The 19,249-nt window shown below is 35.8% G+C and overlaps 1 protein-coding gene across 4 annotated transcripts in view; it reads right to left on the bottom strand.

The window, feature by feature from the left end:
* Nucleotides 1–301: 301 nt before the first annotated feature.
* Nucleotides 302–19,249, bottom strand: part of PCDH17 (protocadherin 17) — a 101,045-nt gene continuing 82,097 nt past the window's right edge. For all 4 annotated transcript variants that reach the window (XM_040487412.1, XM_040487413.1, XM_040487414.1 and 1 more), the window contains one exon: nt 302–5,026. In XM_040487412.1, coding sequence (XP_040343346.1) covers nt 4,344–5,026 — 683 coding nt within the window. In that variant the 3' untranslated portion in view covers nt 302–4,343. The remainder of the gene's footprint in view (nt 5,027–19,249) is intronic.

The raw sequence follows: 19,249 nt of genomic DNA on the forward strand, positions 1-19,249 counted from the left end.
TCAAACCAACTGTAAAAATTAGAAGCCACAAGCATCTAGGCTATGACTCTGTGGTAACCATCTGACTAGCCAAAGTAGCACAGTTATCTGAAAGACGGTTAACCCATTCCTGTCGAGAACCCAGTGAGATTACTGTCAAAGAGATTTTTCAAAAATCTTATTTTACCAGCAAACAAATAACTGTCAAAACAGTTGTGATACCACAGTTGCTTTCCAAAATAATCACGATCGGTGTCCCTGTGGTACACAGTGTATAGCACATCACCTCCATGTTAATGAATTCAAGGGAAGGCAACACCGCTATTAGTAATAGCTTTTTATTCGGAGTCCTCATTTTCCAGATAGGTCACATTAAACACAGCCATTAAACAATAGCATTGAGATAAATCCATACAATGTATGCTGCTTTTGTTGTTGTCCTTGTTCACCAATCGCTTGGTGCAGCTAAGAACCTTATGGAGTGATGGGGCTGATGAATGAGAATAGCCAACCTGCAAAACACTGGGGCCAGGAGAGTCAGACTTTAATCAGGTCTCATTCAATTATGTTTCAAATCAACACATCTTGATAGCCAAAACTCTCATTTGAATTAATGCTGTGATAGATGCTGTCTGTTGTCAAAAGAATATAATTAGACAATAATGAGTGGGCATATATTATGCCAGACCTCAGTCTACTTGTTGACCTCAGCAACTTCTACTCCATTAGGCAACAAACAGCTTTTAACCTAGTTCTAATAAAGCATACTGCCCTACTGCTACATGACTTTTTTTCTGGTGTCATTTTTAAAATTGAGCACTGCCTAAATCCTTTAAAGGGAAGTCATGTTTTACAAAATCTCAGGAAAAGGAAACAGAGTCAATTTCCCAACTAGGAATTCACTTAATTCATGGAGTAGTGAGCCAATCTTTGTATATTGACTGCAATAAGGATACGTATGTAAGGTTAAGAAGTAATATGAAAGCATTCTTTAAAATTGCATGATATGTCTCTTTAATGTTTACTTTGGTATAGGTATAACTAACACTGATTCTCACTACTTTGAACTTTGATGAAAAGATCTTTTATCATTAACATTTAATGAAAAGGTTGTTTCGTTACTGATTTTTTTTTTTTAGTTCATCGGTAAACAATTTTTAGAACTTTTTGACTTTCTTACAAAAATTTCTATAAATTCTTAGTCTGTGCTTCACTTCAGTTATTTAAGGACCTAAAAGACAAAGTATTATCAAATTATTCTTTTTGAATGTGTGGGGTTTTTTTGAGGGGTTGGTATTTGGAGGATGTGAATTAAGACAATTTTTCCACATTCTGAATTATGCTGAAACCCCTTGAAACATCACTGTTGGATCATGCATCACCCCTTAAAGCAAGTTGCTCTGTAGTGGGGTGATTTTGGCATCTCATTGACTTCCTTGGAAGCCGAGCACCAGAGGTCTGTGATAAAGGCAGCCGCCAGCCAAATGAATAAAGGTGAGATTCCCTCAACTCAACTATAAGAGCTTAGAGTCCTGACTGCTGAAATTACCACCAACTTGTAAATAAATAATCACTACTAAATACAGATAATGTGTTAAACAGCTAACACTAGTAAATCACTGGTGACAGAGAGCCTAACGGTAAATCCCTCACACATTGGCACAACCAATTCTTAAAATCTTATAGTGTTTTAATGTCTTCAGACATATAATAAATTGAACAACTGGTTACTCAGCGTTAAGAATGTTTTAAAAATAAACCCTACTCTCTTTGTTGATCTCATTTACATACTGCCTTAGATTGAACTACGCGGCTATCTGCCTAGTAAGAGAGAAGCGACACTTGGTAAGACTAAATGGAAATTCGTTTTCCATCAAATTTCAGCTATCAAGCTAAATCAACCTGTAGTCTCCTGGCAAAAAATAACATCATATAACAGAGACAACACATTTCAGATACATAAATTGTCCAAAATATAGAGAGTCGATTAGGTTTCACATGTACAAGATCCCTTCTTTGCTAATTTAAACATTTATGAATAATAAAAACCAAGAGTAGAGCTTTGGAAAGGCTGTTACTAGGAACCAAATCCAGTTCTCGAGAGAATAAGGCTGATGGGAGTTGTCCACTCTTCCCTTTCACAGCGGCTTTGCAAACGAGGTACAGTCTAAAATCTTGACGGCATTTGACGGAAATATTTTCAGTTGAATTTTTTGAGGTTTAAAATTACAAAACTTAATTCAGTTCATTGTTTGTTTTTGCTTTTGTTTTTGCTTTTAATATAATGGTTTTATGACATTTATGCTGTTTCTACACTGGCTTGGTGGCCAGAAAAGAAGGCACAGAATTCTCCACCAGTTTGCAAATAATGCATTTTTCTGCTCCAGTGCACAAACAGCCTTTATTTAACTCAGCACCACATTTTGTAAGGTATGGGCTGGAAACTGTTTGTCATGAAGCTGTAAAATGCCAAAAATTTTCGACGCTGAAGGAAAATGTCAATCAAGGCATTTTCCCATCTGCTGCTACTTCTGCAAGTGCTAATTTTGTTTTTCCCAATTCCTGAAATTTGAGGTTTCCTAGCCTCATATGGAAGTAAGTTTGAAACTTGCTAAATGTCACAAGAAAAGGTGTAACCAAAGGAAGGAATAGAAGGTGTATTGTTCTCGAAGGACGCCAATAAAAGGAGGCAGAAAAGTACTGAGAAAAAGGAAAAAAAAAAAACATTTTGCTAAGACCCAGACCTCTTGAAAAACACTACACAATGCAAGTAACCTTTGCTGGTACCACACATGCATTAAAGCATTTTTCATGGTTTTGAAATATAATGGGAACACACATCTTGAACCACGTAAGATACTTTTGAGAGCCAATCAACGTTATGATATCTACATAGGCAGAAGCTGTATGTTATTGGAAAAACGTGAACAAGTTTCAGGTATTGGTACACATGTAATTCTTGTGACTTAGCGTGACTTTAATAAAAGCTTCTACAAGGACTTGCACGTAACCATGACTGACGGATGTATCTTTTGACCTTTCAGTTAGCTCCATCAGCTCACTCAAACACATTTTGAACAGATTATGTACTGTAGTACTTGGTAGACTATACATTAAACAAGAGACTTTGCTCTGAGGCACTGCTTCCCACATTCCATGGGGAAAAGGAAGCAGGAAAAAACAAAACTCATAGAGTTCGACAGCTACCGAGGCAACACTTGCCATTTACAATATAAGCCCAAATATTTTTGCAACACAACTATATATTAATTTAATAAAATACACAATATAGCTCTTATACACTCAACAATTTGGCTCATATGCACTGAATCTGCAATAAATCAATAAAAATATGTCATTTGATGTAAACACATTGAATCTTCTTACATTTGCACATTTAAATGGTCATGTGATTTGTGATGTCTAAGACATTTTCACTTTCCTGAGCTATTTTAGTGTCCAGAAACGAATGAAATATATTGATCGTGTTCATTTCCTCCGAATATTATCATTCAATAGTAACTATTCTTCAGGTCAAATTTAAAACATATCCATCATTATTTGTATGTTTGTTGGACACTAAAATGCTGAAGAGGCATTTTAAGCTTTTAAAAAAATTTCTTCTCCTTTAATGACGTGAATTAGTCTATGTGTGTGCAGGACAAAATGGACTATATCTTTTTACATTTAACTTTTGTACGACATGAAGTGTCTTACAAATGACCAAGTTTTTTTTTTTTTTAATTTTTTTTTTTTGACTGATGATATGGAATGTCCTTTGTGTTTATATGTGTGGCAGGTAACTTTGTACAGAAATGTTTACCACAAATATGTGTTAATGTTTGGGGTAGCTTGGACTACTGCAAGGTCTTTTCGGGACTTTAAGTAGAAGCCTGTGATGACGGCTAGAAATCCACCACAGATCACAAATTATGACCCTGCTTTGTATGGGGTTTATAGGTAAACAGTTAAGTCAGCATAAATCACGGAGGACAGTCTCAGAGTGATCAGAAATACTTCAACTCTCACGCTGCATACCTTCCTAACAGATTGTCAAAAGGTAACTCGCCTCCTCATCCTCCTTTGTCTTCTTTCCTTTTTCTTCTCTCATTTTCTTTTCTCTTTCGGCATCATTAATTCTGTCCTAATATAAGTTTGGTCAAAACAAAACCATTGTTATCTCTGAAAAAGAAACAGCAGTGAAAAGAACATACTTGTGGGCACTTCAGATGTTCACTAAAAGCCTTAAAGCAGCATTGGTCTTTCTTCGTCCCTGTGAAATGGGTTGTCACCAGGAGGGATCATTTTTAAATTAACAGAAGACACAAGAAAATGCCAATGCTTTTTTTTTTTTTTTTTCCCCCTCACTTTCTCACAGCCACAGGGTCATTTCCCCGGCAGTCCTGCAAAAGCTTATCAATCTCTCTCACGACTTCCTCTGCATCCACCGATTCTCTGCCCAGATCCCTGCTGGGGTGGTCAAGCTGTTCAAGAACAGCACCCATCTCGCTGGAATCCCGGCTGGCTCTAGAATGCACATCTGCAAAGACCCTTGCCATCTGATCGGGAGCCATGAATGGAGGGTCTCTCGGTTGCTTACTGGGTGACAGATACTGACTGTCAGTGGGCAAGTACTGGCTGCTTGCTTCGGCCAGGCCTCCTGGTTTCGCTTCGCAACCATCCAGAGAGCCTTTTGTTGAGGTGCAAGGCTCGATGCATGCCTTCGTTGGGCTGCTTGATGCTGAGGGGACCTCTTGGAGGAGAGGGCTCAGGGCACGTTTGGCTTTTAAATAAGGTTTAACATTGGCAATGAGAATAGTGTGCTCTCGCTTGTCTTTTCCAAATGTACAAAAAGTCTTTTTCCCAGTGGGATTCACAGTTTCGTAAGTCTCAGTCTCAACATTAGCTTCAACTGTGGGTACAAAGAGATTTGTGCGGTAATCTGCATTTTCAGCCTGATTGGCTGCAGGGAACTGTGGCATCCAACACCTGTCAGAATGACCAAGCACTCGGCATTCATCTGTGCAATTAACGCACTCTTCTGGTTCTGCAAAACAAAAGAGAAAACAGCAAATCCAATCATTAGGGTTGCTTTTAAATTTCTACTGAGGCTGCGATCAGCTCTCAGTGGGCTTGTTTGACCTCTGGTCTCTTAATTAAAAAGGAAAAGAAAACAATAATTAAAACATTTCAGGATGGTTGCATAAACCTGCTGGTTGAGACAATGGTTTTATTTAAGTCTATTCTCTAGATATTAATGAATTCCCATAGCCTGGGAAGAAGTAAAAAGTGGCCATTGGAGAATTATTCTCAGTGGAATAGAACATCACTGTAAACTAACCTCCTGGAGATATCAGTTAGTCTTTGTTCTGTATAACCCATCCTGGAAACAGTGAACTTCAAAAAGGATTACCAGGATTAATTTTTCAAATCAAATAATGGGGCAAAAACTAGATCACATACTTCCATAACAAGCCCTAAGCTGCTTTTTTTTTCATGTTTTATCCCTATTTTGCTTGTAATTGTTATTTTGGTGACAGTCATGAAATAAAAGGTTTCCTTTAAAAGCCTACCTTTCCTACTGAGAGGAGCAAATGGAATTTTCTATCAGAATATGTTATGAATAAACTTGTCAAAAAGTGCACATTCCTATTTTATTAGATATGGGTATGGATCATGCAATCAGTTTTCTTCACTTCAGTTTTTTTTTTTTTTTTTTTTTTTTTGTGTAAGTAGGTGAAAATGGGTTTAGTCAACAGAGTTCAGATGAATGACAACTCATGATTTCCTGTTTTCCACGATAATGTCTTCTGTGAAAATGTTTGCTTCTCTCTTTTGCCAATAGGCATACAGAGAATCTAAGTAAAGCAGTCTTTAATGATCTCTCTTTCAAAGATGCTGAACAGAAAATATGAAAGAAAATTCCTTCATAATGACGATAGCTGCATAATTCCACTGCCCCAATATTTTGAACTATAACTGAAATACCTCTTCCCAGTTGTCACTTTCATCTACAAATGATTGTTTCCCCTTATATTTAATGGTTCTTTTTAAATCAAGGACCTTTTTTTTTTCCAGGAGAGGATATTTACACTTCACCTCTGTGTGATGGGACTAGAATTCCCCACACATTTAGCAACCCTTGGGGCAGCCATTTAATTGATGTGAGAGGATCTCTACAAATTCATAGTGTCCTGTGCAAGGGAAAAAAGGCCACATGGAAAATACTTAAAATAGAAAGCACCATATTTAATAGCCCTGATACATTATACAGTTACTGTTCAAAGTCATATGTAAAATCTGAGTTCATATTTAAAACATATAAATAATTCCTTATCCAAAAAAGAAAACATAAACTACAAGTTGATTTATCTCAAAAGGTTTTAGGATAAAAGAATTTCTTATGAGATTAATTTTTTTCTCGAAAGAAGTTAGAATAGTGTCTTGACAGAATAAAAATATTGTGGTTTTTCATAACACGTGTCATTCATATTGGTGAAATGTTAAAAATGTATTCAGGTAGCTTGCCTGTATTTTAATTTTGTCATGTTTTCAAAAATATATTTCCATATGAATGGATGAAATATATTAATTTTATTATGTAATGCAGGCAAGAATAGTGAACTCAAGTACTCATACCTAGAGACTCAAATACTATCTGTTTCTTGGAAGATTGTTAGACGGACACAAACAGCAGCAGAAAAATCCAGCATTATACATTTTCTAGGAAGCCTTCCTGTATGGAATTAAAGTCAAACAGAAATTTGAAAACAAATGGATATTAGAAAATTTTCATATCAGGTATCTGTTTTCTTTACCTATTCTGCATGGGAATCATAAAAGTCACCTTTACATCTGTGTCTGTTTGTGTTAGAAAGAAAATACGTATGATTTCATTCAACCAATTTTGTCCTCCACAAATATAGAATACTGTCTATTTCATTAGATAATATTTTTGTAGCTTTTAGAGCCATGACTTCTAAAAAATTCATTTACAACCAATGCACTCTCTTCGAAATATGCTAACATAGTTTTATATTCCAATATTGACTGGCCTTCAATATCAGCAATTTGGATGGCCTAGCACTGAATAAATTCAATATGAATTTAAAAGGGGAGTAAAAGAGATAGAATAATGCAGATGTATGAAAGTATAAATCGACCTTGAATTTGAAACCATCAACATGAAATGATTGTTTGCGCTTCACAGCTGAAAAATCTGCAGCTTTTTACTTCACTCCTTCATGTCCCAACCTAAGGAGCAAATTCTAAGTATTGATCATGATACATTACAAGCTGTTCACCTTCTGATTAGACTGTAATTTTGATCACAGCGGTTCCCAGACAGTGAAGAAAATCTAATGGACACTTTTGTACAAGCAACAGAAACCATGAGCAAAAAGTGAACTATAATTGCCGAGGGTCAAATAAGAAAGAATTTATGAGAAAGTGAAATTATTTCTGAAGGAACATAAATAAATAGATGAATAGGTAGGTACAAAGAAAGAGACACAGGTAGTATATAACGAATGACCACATAGACATAGAAAGTAGACAAAATGAGGGGCGCCTGGGTGGCGCAGTCGGTTAAGCGTCCGACTTCAACCAGGTCACGATCTCACGGTCCGTGAGTTCGAGCCCCGCGTCGGGCTCTGGGCTGATGGCTCGGAGCCTGGAGCCTGTTTCCGATTCTGTGTCTCCCTCTCTCTCTGCCCCTCCCCCGTTCATGCTCTGTCTCTCTCTGTCCCAAAAAAATAAATAAACGTTAGAAAAAAAAAATTTTTAAAAAAAGAAAGTAGACAAAATGAAAAACAAAGAAGAAAAAAGGAGAGAAGAAGGAAAGAAAGCTAAGTGGAGGGAGAGAGATGGGAGGGAAGAGGAGCTGTACGGAAGGATTCCTGTCATGTATACCTTCTCCTATGTATTTTTAAGATCCCCTCAGTACACTAAGTATTCTTATTATAAAATAATAGTGTGGGGCACTTTCTCAAGATCTAGAGCTACAAAGGTAAATAATGAAACTTCTGCCTGTACCGTAGGGAAAATGGAACCCAGAATAGATATGTCAAATTCTATACAACAGAACTGAAAAAGAAGCAAATTATATAGACAGCCACTATTTGCATAGATTAGATATTTGTATCAGAAACCAAACTCAGAGACCCTGGGTAGAAGTAAAAGTAATTGATCCTAGTCCAAGATTCACTTTTTTTCTTTTGGACTAATGTGAGATTACCAAGAAATTATTTACCCTCATTTAATGATTTCCTCAATATAACATGATTACCCTTTCACAAATGCACCCTTGGCCAAGAAAGATATCATAATCCAAATGGTGTGCAGATGAGAAACTGACAGATAAGCATGATTATATTACAAACAGAAAACTATTCTGAAGTCCAACAGCTGGAACTCTGGGCAATTCTGCCTGCAGGGAAGGTTTACAGTGTCACATTTTTAAAATGTATGATTCCTTGAAGGATCATGTGACAACCTGATAAATTTAAGCACTTGTTTAGTATTAAGAATTATTTTCTATGCTCTTATAGACACATCTGAGTATTACACAAGCTCTCAAAAAGAGGAATCTAAACATAGTCATCTTAATTATTTTAATTTTCCATCTTAATTTATATATTTTTGCAAAAGATATAAAGTCACACAAATGATTATAGTACTTGCAATGCAGCTGCACAACAAGCCACACACACACACACACACACACACACACGTAGAGATCTTTATCTGTGTGTGTGTGTGTTAAATTTGACCTTTCTCCAGGATATAGTCCAAACAAAATTTTAAAACTGAAATGTATAGCCAATGTATTCCTGAAAATTTACTAGCAGTTATTGCCATAAGAGAAATACAGATGAAAAAATGAAATGCACAGAAATGTTCCATATTTATAATTTAGGAGATAACATACATACATATAAAACGCACATATATATGTACACATTTTTATATAAAGCATGACATGTATAATGTACATAGGTAGGTATAAATCAATCTCCAATAACATTTTAATCTTTCCCTTGGCCCTACAACTATTGGTGCAAAATCCGTGATTGGATCAACAACTTGACTACCTCTGATTTTAGAACTTTATATAATTCAAATTGATTTAGACATAAAGATGTCTGAAATCTGCATATTCATATTGGCTGACATGTCTGAAAGCTTTCTTTTTAACCTAGACTAAGCAGTTTAATAACTTAATCTTAGTGATAGTAGGCAAGCAACCGTTTGGTGCGAAAATACACCTTCAAAGGAGCTGTCATTGTGGAAGTTACATCCTGCAAGGAAAAAAAAATATTTAGGTAAAACATCAAACTACCTGCCCTTAAATTCTTGGGTTTTAGCTGTCTTCCATAAAGCTTTCCATAACTTCATGTTTACAATGCGATTTAAACATTGTGATGTCACTTTATCAATAGGGGTGCAGAGCCATCTCAAGGATAGGTAAAAGGTACCAAACATTACTATGTATAAGATTATAATTTGAAGCCAAATCACTATTTAAACCAGTAGGAACTAATAAAGATTAAGGGCGCATTCGCTAAACATGATTATTTTGGGAAGAGTCAGGGGAAACAACCCTTGCGTATCATGCATGACTCGGTGGTGTTCATTACTAAGGGAACGTGTCAAGAAGCCAGCCCCCATAAAATTTCCTACTCTGGAGTACATCTACCCCTTTATTCTAGTCTCGCTCACTCTCAGGCCGGAATTTATCACAAACCAGAATCAAGCATACCTTCCCTGTCTTCAAAGCACTATAGCACACTACCCAAAGAGAGATGCCTGGCAACTGATTTGTAACTACTTAGGGAAATATTAGAAAACATAAAAGGATTTCCTCCCCTCAGTTTCCATGTGACTGCTGCCTCCAGAGCCCAGATACTTGTATGAAAACATGCATATAATTTCTAGCATAAGAATTTCAGATATGCTTCAGATTTAATTTTTTTTTTTTAGATTTAATTTTTTATAATGAAGAAATAAAGGTGTCACAGAAATCCGAAAACCAAACTCCACAAGTCAGGGAGTCAATGAGGAAGTTCTAAAATGCTGTGGCCACGGGGGAAGGGCATGTGAGAGAGAGTTTTCTTTGCTTTTTGACTGTCAATAAAATGGCTTTATTTCTGCTTTGTAAACAGCTTTAAATAGGAATAGCTTTCTTCCCTTAGAGTGGTGGTTTCTAGCAGCATCTTAAAATTAGAGTTGTTTCCAAGTAGACAACTCTATAAATGGAAGTCCATTTTTTATTTGTTCTCGTTTTTCTTTTTTATTTCTAATTTACCTTCTTTCGCCAACGTAAGCTTTCATAACACCTAATTAGCTGTCTGGAAAAGCAGAGAGCAGGGATCCATCTCTATTTTTGGCTGGCACTGGTGTTTGGGAGATTAACTCTACGGAATCTAAACTAGGAAGCCATCACAGATTATCTACCAGGAAACAATGACAAACCAAGACTTTTGACTGGCAGTTTCTGTGTATCAGTTTCCTACTGAAAGGTTTTGCTGGTATGAGAACAGCTTGTTTTCGCTGTCTTTTTCTGTTCTTCAGCACACACACTCAATTTCGCACATGCACACACACTTCCTTACGAGCGCAACAAATTCCGATTTAATCCAAATATATTCTAACGTATCAGATAAAAAGTATCAATGCTAAAATAGAAACCTCATCAGAATACAGTCCAACAAATCTGTGATTAAATTTTCCTTCCAGTGAGTTGACATAATTCACAAGATCCTGTGAACTGACACTTTGCTAACATAAACAATTCTTTCTTTTTTGGGCGGTTGATGATTATTCACTTACTTTCCTTTACCATCCTATAAACCCCTTACACTTGTTATCATGATGGGGTGAATCATTCTGTATAAATGGCACCTTATCTATGTTCATTCAAATTATTTCCATTTATGATTTCTATGTCTCATTTACTAGCCCATTAATTAAAAATAAACCTTCTGATTTCAGTCTATCTGACTACGAGAGGGGTAAAATTTCACTCTCGATATTATTTCTAGAGACAGTGTTGGAAACTTGTCTCAAAACTTTTTTTTCTGTGTCAGATAAGAAAGAAAAAGAATATATTACAATTTTATCACACGCTTTTTTTTTTTTCTGCCAGTGTTCACATGACTGCCAGGCTTAATTTTAGCACAATTTTTTAATAAGGTTGGTACATCCCTTGTGCAGGGAAGACAAGGAAGGAGTTAGGGAAAATGTGGCATCAGAGAACCAACCACTAAGATCACTAAGTGATCTTTCATCTACCGCATTGTATTTGCTGTGTTTCTTGTGCATGGGGATCTAATGTTTTACTGATCAAGGAACTAACACACAAATACACCTGTGGGATGTGCTGTTGCTTCTTTTTTTGTTTTGTTTTGTTTTTATTTTTTTAACATCTATGTATTATTTTGAGACAGAGAGAGGCAGCTTCTTTTGTTTTGTTAATGTCAACAGGACCATGAATCGTGTTACGTACGCTGACATGCTCATTTTGTGAGGATGTCTGTTTACACGTTGGCAGTGACACCACGAATAAACTGCAGGTTACAAGTCCAGAAACTTGCATTTTGTCCTAACAACTGGCCATCAGGAAGCAGAATTTGGACACACAGTTCACGTAATAAAAACACTGAGAGAGAAACGCATATATTTTTAGGTTGATCCACTGCCAATCAGGCTTCCAGGTTTTACTTCAGTTGTGAAATGCCATTCTAGCTGCTTTTGATAGGTGGAAAGCACATTTTGAAGTGGAAGTTATTATAATACTATCAAATAGTCAAACCATGGCAGCTTTGAAGCAGCAATCCTCCAGCGTGCACCTGCATTGCACAATGCTTCCGAATGTATTGCCACGGCTGCATTCAGACACCAGAAACCACTGGCCTATATCATAGTCAACCGAATCCAATTGCAGCTGGGTATGTGGGGCACTGGGAGCATTTGCACATACTATTCAGTGCACCTGCATGCCTTCAGGGTGGTTTTAAGTGTTTGTGACCCTTTGGACAGAACAACATGTCTACCAGAGTGAATTTTCTGGCATATATATTGACCACATATAGGTAATGCTCTAAGATGTAGAAAACTTAAGTTAAACGGAAACTTAAAGAATGAAAGCCAAAGGATATAAGGAAATTTGATATGGAAGTATCAAGAATATCTTATCAGTGAGAATCTAAACCATGCATTGGGAATCTATAGCACAAATATAACTGTGTCCCATAGTGCACTGCCCTGAGATTAACGGTCATATTTTAGCTGTCCCTCCCCTTCCCCAATCTGTAGGTGCAGCCATCATCACCTGGGGCAGCAGCAGATGCTTAAAGTGAAGGCACAGATAAATGGGGCCATCTCTTTCTTTCTTTGCTCCTTTTCTTAATGTTTATTTATTTTTGAGAGAGAAAGAGAGACAGAGAGCACAAATGAGGGAGGGACAGAGAGAGAGGGAGACAGAGGATCCCAAGCAACCTCTGCACTGACAGCCAAGAGCCCAACATGGGGCATGAACTCACGAACTGTGAGGTCATGACCTGAGCCGAAGTCCCAAAAGTTTGCACGCTGAACCCACTGAGCCACTCAGACACCCCAGGCCATCTCTTTCTTAACTGGTATGTTGATAAGAACTGGCTCTGAAACTTGATACTATACTAATGAAACAAAGTTTGCATTTTTTTTTTTTTTTTTTTTTTTTGTGAGTGAGGGACGCTGACAGAGCTACTCAAAGAAAAACAATACAACTCAAATGCACCACGAGAGTAATAACGGCTCAAATTCAGTGACAGCATTAGATATGTACAGTTCGGTGGTTAGTTTGAAGAAGCTATACTCAAGAATTCACAAGGTAAGAACGAATCAAACACAAACTTTGTGCTTAGGCATTGGAGGTTTTCAAGCAAAGTCATCTTGAATAGAATGTTGTAGAACAGTAATGTATCAAGTAAAAGTTTGTCATAAACAAACCTATGTGTATCCACTTCTAAAATTCTCCAGTCTGTAAGAATTTATCTCTTCACTAAGGCATTTCCACTCTGACTGGAAACTAGAAACTAGGTTTAAAATCAGCTAGGGCAAATAACTCCTGATCAATTACATTTTGAACTATGTTACATGAGTGTCAAGCAACAGAAATACAGAGAAAAGTGTTGACTACAATATTGTGAAAGGTTTTGTACTAGTCATAGTGCATGATCTAAAATTCAAAGGATGATGAGTTTCAACAAAAAGTAGAGAGCAGGAAGAGGATGATCCAGGTGAAAGGGTTAGAAAGTGAAACAGTAACCACACAGGACTGTGCATTTCACAAGATAGTAAAAGACCACTTTAGAAGTCAAAGGACATATGTGGCAATACCAAAAAATAAATTATTAATGTACAGAACATTGAGTAGGATTTAAAAGAGAATAGAAAGGCTCTGAATAATAATAATAATAATAAATAATGAAGCAGACAATGAGCCCTCAAATTATAGGTATTTGAATGTCCTATGTCTCAGAAGATTTTTAAAATATGTGCTTGATCAAAAAGGTATTAGACAGCACTTATTAACATACAAAACTGAGATGAGCCACAGGGCAAGCAGCATTCAAATCAGCATTATTTCTGGAAACAGATATATAGAGTTTTGGTCCCCACCAGGATATCTCCAGCAGAGCACAATAGGACATGACATGATTCACTGGCATAGTCATTCAGACCCCATTGTGACCCCATTCTGCTAACATCTCATCCTACTCCTTATAAACTAGAGAAAGTCTTAATGAATGTTGACTCAACTGGTATTTTATATTAATAGGATAAATCCTGTATTTTATAATTCTGCATTAGGAAAATATTTCTTCTTCTTAAATCTAGATTATCTGTCTTCACTCTTTCTCTAATTTACTATTATTATTACCCAACCATAAGATTGCATATGAGCACATCTGAAAGATTAAAGGATTCTTTGAGAACGCCAGAAGAGGAAAGGTTTGGAAGAAAGAAGATCTGTTTGGTGTCTAGGAGAGAGGTAATAAATAATTTTACAAGGTAAGGAGAATGGCCACAAATAAGGTAGATGAGGAATCTCAGAAACTTCTCAAAGTTGGTTCCGGATATGAAGAATAAATTTCTACAGGAAATTCCTGAAAATGTCCAAAATAAGCATTCCGTTTAGGATGAAGATAATGCCACATTTTTCCACTGAATTATATATACCAGCATTGCTTCGTAACTCATTATTTTTTAATCCATTTGCCTCAATGAGATCCTTACACACCTTGAGGATCAAGGTACCGATACTGTGTTCCGTTCTTTCATTCTTTCATGCTCTATTCCTTGAGTACACAGAACACATTCAATATTTACACCTGAAAGCTGCCATTGATGTAAAAGAAGAGTAAATTAAAAAGGCATCTAATACTATTGGTAATCTACAATAGAAGAGACTATTCCTTATAATTTACTTATTTTAAAATCATTCAAACTAGAATTTAAATTAAAAAATTGAAACAAACAAACAAACAAAAAACCTCCTCATTCTTTTATGAGGTTGTGAGGTTAGCTTTCAGAATAATCCCAGGACCTAAACAATGTTATGGAAAATGGCTCTCTTTCACTGTGAATTATACAGGATTTAAAGTTCCATGAGATCTGGGGCACCTGGCTGGCTCAGTCAGTGGAGAATGCGACTCTTGATCTCAGGGTCATGACTTCAAGCCTCACTTTGGCCCTAGAGCTTACTTAAAAAAAAAAATGAAGTAACATCATATCTGTCTGTTAGATACCATGCGTATATAAAAATCTAAAGTTCTCTATTTATTATTGATAACCTATAGAGTTCCATATTATTATTTATTTATTATAATTTAAAATAAGATAAATAAATCTGCCTGGGATATATATGTAAACACAGAGGTCAGAGTATTTCCCCTTAGGGTTTTTTTTTAGATCAGTGACACCTTTATTGAAATTAAAGTCTAGATTTAAATAATCACCTCTTTATACTTTTAAATTAAAGAAAACAGCAAGTATCCTGAAAACCCACACCTCAGCATCTATAGGTTTTTTTTTTTTTTTCCTTCACTCCTGGGTTTCTCCTTTTGTCCTTTTTTGATTCTACTTCATTGTTGTGTCAAACGTGCCAGTTTCTCTGTTTTAGTTTAAGTTAGCTGCGTCTACATCTTGTACTTTATCTGATAGCTCATCACATGTGAATTCATTAATAAGTCCCTGTAATTTTAGAGTCTTGAAAGGGTTAATGCAACTTCCAAAAAGAACCTGATTTATATACGGCGATAAACCTAGCTCTGGCATGAAATAGTTAGTGAAAGACGTTTGGTTTACAAGGACAAATTTAAAATTATAACAACTTAAACACTACTCTGAATTTCAGGCCCAAGACTATTTAAATATGCTACTATTCTTCATCTTTAAAGACGATGTTTTCTTATGCTTTTATTGCCTCTGTTAGCTAACCCCATCTCAGATAATGACACCATTTTTGATGACATGGATGAATACATCCAAAATTCAAGGCATCCTCCCAGCAAAGTGCTAATCCTGTAAGGAAGGTCAATGAAAACATGCCTGTTAAGCTGAACTCCTTGCAAGAAGCAAGGAAGATAGTCTCATGAGCATTTTTCTCTCAGGCTTGCTATCTGATTTCTATTGGGATATATATCCGTGTACCAGTTCAAATCCCGTTGTTCATCTCATTTCTAGCACTTGTTTTCAACTGCTAGAGACAAGTACACAGAGCTGGGTGTCATTTTTAACATTCTCAGAAAACAGAGTTAATTCAGATGCAACTAATCCTCTCTAGCTTATTATTTAGTGATCAACACCTGCCAACAGGATTTGGGAGTCCCAAAAGATAAATTTTTTAAGAAAGATTTTTGTGTTTTCATATTTCCAATAACATTCTAGTCTCTGAAAGCTTTTCATAAAATTCATAGGGCTCTACTCTAGAGATAGATCCAAAGTTTCGATTCACTTACCTTAAATTAGTTGGACACGGTTCCAAAAGAGCAGATCAGTTCAGGACTTTTTAAAAACATAATGTTTTTAAAGAAAGACGCAATACAAAATGTATTTATGGACATATATGAATGGGAAATATATGTGAAACTATACTTCTCTATAAATGATTCCTACAAATATTGCTTATATTACAACTTAAAAGTGAACCAAAGGTAAATGTTCTTGATGTGCATGCATACACACACACAAATGATAATAAATATGTATTTTTCACCAAAAATGCCTTCTGTGAAATGAAGTTTGTCTGAAGGTACTATTCAGATTGATAGTGTCCCAAAGGTAACTTTAGATTAATACACCGAGGGGCGCCTGGGTGGCTCAGTTGGATTAGAATCCGACTCTTGGTTTCAGCTCAGGTCATGATCTTGTGGTTAGTGAACTCAAGTCCCTCATGCTCCGTGCTGACAGTGCAGAGCCTGCTTGGGATTCTCTCTCTCTCTCTCTCTCTCTCTCTGTCTGCCCCGCCCCTGCTCATGCTCTTTCTCAAAAATAAATAAAATTTAAAAATTTAAAAAAAAGAGTAATATAACAATAGTTTGAACCGAAACAATTTGGCCTTGATTTTATTAAAACAACTCCTACTACCAAGCTGCTCATGTTACCACAATTATTGCTACTATATTATAGATAGTTTTAAAATACATAAAGAGTAGGAAAGGAAAGAGAACTAACAATTTAAATAAAGCCTGTTCTTGGAATTACTTCTCTGAAACCATTCTGTTCTTATTACCTTTAGTGTGCTGTAAGTTTATTGGAAGCTGATGTTTTTTTATCCTGTATGATTGGGTCATCCCAAGAATGAAAATTTAAGCAAAATCAATACACTCAATACTATGTTCTAGAGTAAATATACAAAAGTGTTTCTTGTAATGGATTTTACTGGCAATGACAAGCCATTTTTCTGTAACAGCTTTAATATTTTGTAATCATTAAAGCACACTGAAGCAATGGAGAAATTGGGAAAAGAGGTCTGGAAATTCATATATTGTAAGATAGGAGATGTGTCCCTCTATATCACCCTGCTATGTAATCAAACCGAGAGTCAAAAGCTATTGGAGAAGGCTATCCTTGAATCACAGCAAAGATAAAAATGTATTTTTAAAGGATATGAAGGCTTATCCATCCATAATGCAGTATTAACATCAAAAGGTGTCTACAGTGATGTTTTAAATACTTTCTTATCTTGGAGAGTACTTTCTATGATTTAATTGATAATCAGTCATACCTGGAGCAAAGAACAGATGATAAAAGTGAAGTGTAGGGGCGCCTGGGTGGCGCAGTCGGTTAAGCGTCCGACTTCAGCCAGGTCACCATCTCGCGTTCCGTGAGTTCGAGCCCCGCGTCAGGCTCTGGGCTGATGGCTCAGAGCCTGGAGCCTGTTTCCGATTCTGTGTCTCCCTCTCTCTCTCTGCCCCTCCCCCGTCATGCTCTGTCTCTCTCTGTCCCAAAAATAAATAAACGTTGAAAAAAAAAAAAGTGAAGTGTAGTCCCCATGAGTAATATTAACGGGGAAATAATTATAAATATATGAAAACTTATTTTATTTTCAGACTTGCAATCTAAATCTAATCTAACTGGAAATTCATATTGATATCACAAGGAGAATTCATTGAATTCATTGAGACAGTCTTTTTTAAATTCAGGCATGCTATATTTGATTCCCCCCCTAAGAATATGTATGCTCAATTTCAGAAGAAGTGATCCTTTGTGTTGCCAAAGCTATTTTTGAGGAGCTGCCTAACAATTTCCATGGTCATTCCTGAGAAAGGTTATACAGTCGTCCTCCCTTTCCCATACAGATATGATCCGAGACCCCCAGTGGATGCCACGAATAGCACCAAGTCCTATATACACGATGTTATTTCCTATACATTCATACCTACAATAAAGTTTATTTTTAAAAGGTTTATTTTATAAATTAGGTACACTAAGAGATTAACAATATCTAATAGTAATATAATGCAATTATAACAATATACTGTAATAAAAATTGTATTGAATGTACCCTTCTTGCAATAATGTGAAGTGATAGAATACCTATATGATTAGATGAAGTGAGGTGAATGATGTAGGCACTATGACGTGACATAGGCTACTATTGACCATCTGATGAGATGTCAGAGGAGGGTCATCTGTTTCTGGACCATGAGGTTCACTTCAGGTAACTGAAACCATGGAAAATAAAACTGTGGATAAGGGGGACTGCTATAATCTGAACTACTCAGCCTCGTGTTCAAAACCCTCTGTAATCTGCCCCAAATAAATTATTTAGGCAATTCTGTCATTAAAAAAACAAAAAACAAAAACAATAAACTTAGATTCTAACAAGTAGAATTTGTATACTTTCTGTTCCAGCAAATATTTCCGTAATCTTCAGGAAAATGGTAGCAATCATCTAACTGAACCCTAAAATTCCTTTAGAAGGCTGTAATTATTACCTAGGTCAATTGGAGGATGTGGAACATGCTAGTGGACATATACTTGGGATCACCATGTGTCTGCTCAAAAGAGAGAACAACTTGAATTTGAGAAAGTGTCACTTTAACCTTAAATTTTTAGGTGACTTGATGGTTATGTTCCTTGATCTAAAATTATCTAGTATTAAAACCCAAGGTGCAATGCAAAATGGAATGAAATATAACTATTTGATCTGACAAATTTCTAATAAAATATGTATTTGTGTTTCTTCATTGAATTGATAAAAAACATGCATGATCACAACAGAAAATTACCTAGTTAATTATTATTGTAAATAAGGTCACTGTGGTAAGTATTATTGCAAAATAGAAAAATTATTAGGTTAGAAGTACTTGGCAAATGTAACTTCTTATCTATTGGGAATGATGCTTTTACGATTAAAAACATATATATCTGCACATAATTCTGCATAAATTCCAATATAAATGATTCATTGTAAGATTAACCATTTATTTTAAAAAGTCATAGTCTAACATATATAACTCATTGATCTACTTATTATCCATAAACATAAAGGTTGTATCTATACGAACCATATAGTTGAGAGATAACAGTGATTTCAACAAAAAGCTAAAGTTATTATGATTATTTTACAACACACACATGCATGAAATTATTATATTACATATAATCATTCTAGTATTTTAAAAATCAAAGAAATATATATGTACAACAATAAGAAAATATTATATTCAATGAGCTCCAGTAACAGAGTTTTAAATTGAAGACTTTTATTGTAGCATAT

Source organism: Herpailurus yagouaroundi, unplaced genomic scaffold, assembly GCF_014898765.1.
Source record: "Herpailurus yagouaroundi ecotype Mexico unplaced genomic scaffold, PumYag 164, whole genome shotgun sequence".
Lineage (NCBI taxonomy): Eukaryota > Metazoa > Chordata > Mammalia > Carnivora > Felidae > Herpailurus > Herpailurus yagouaroundi.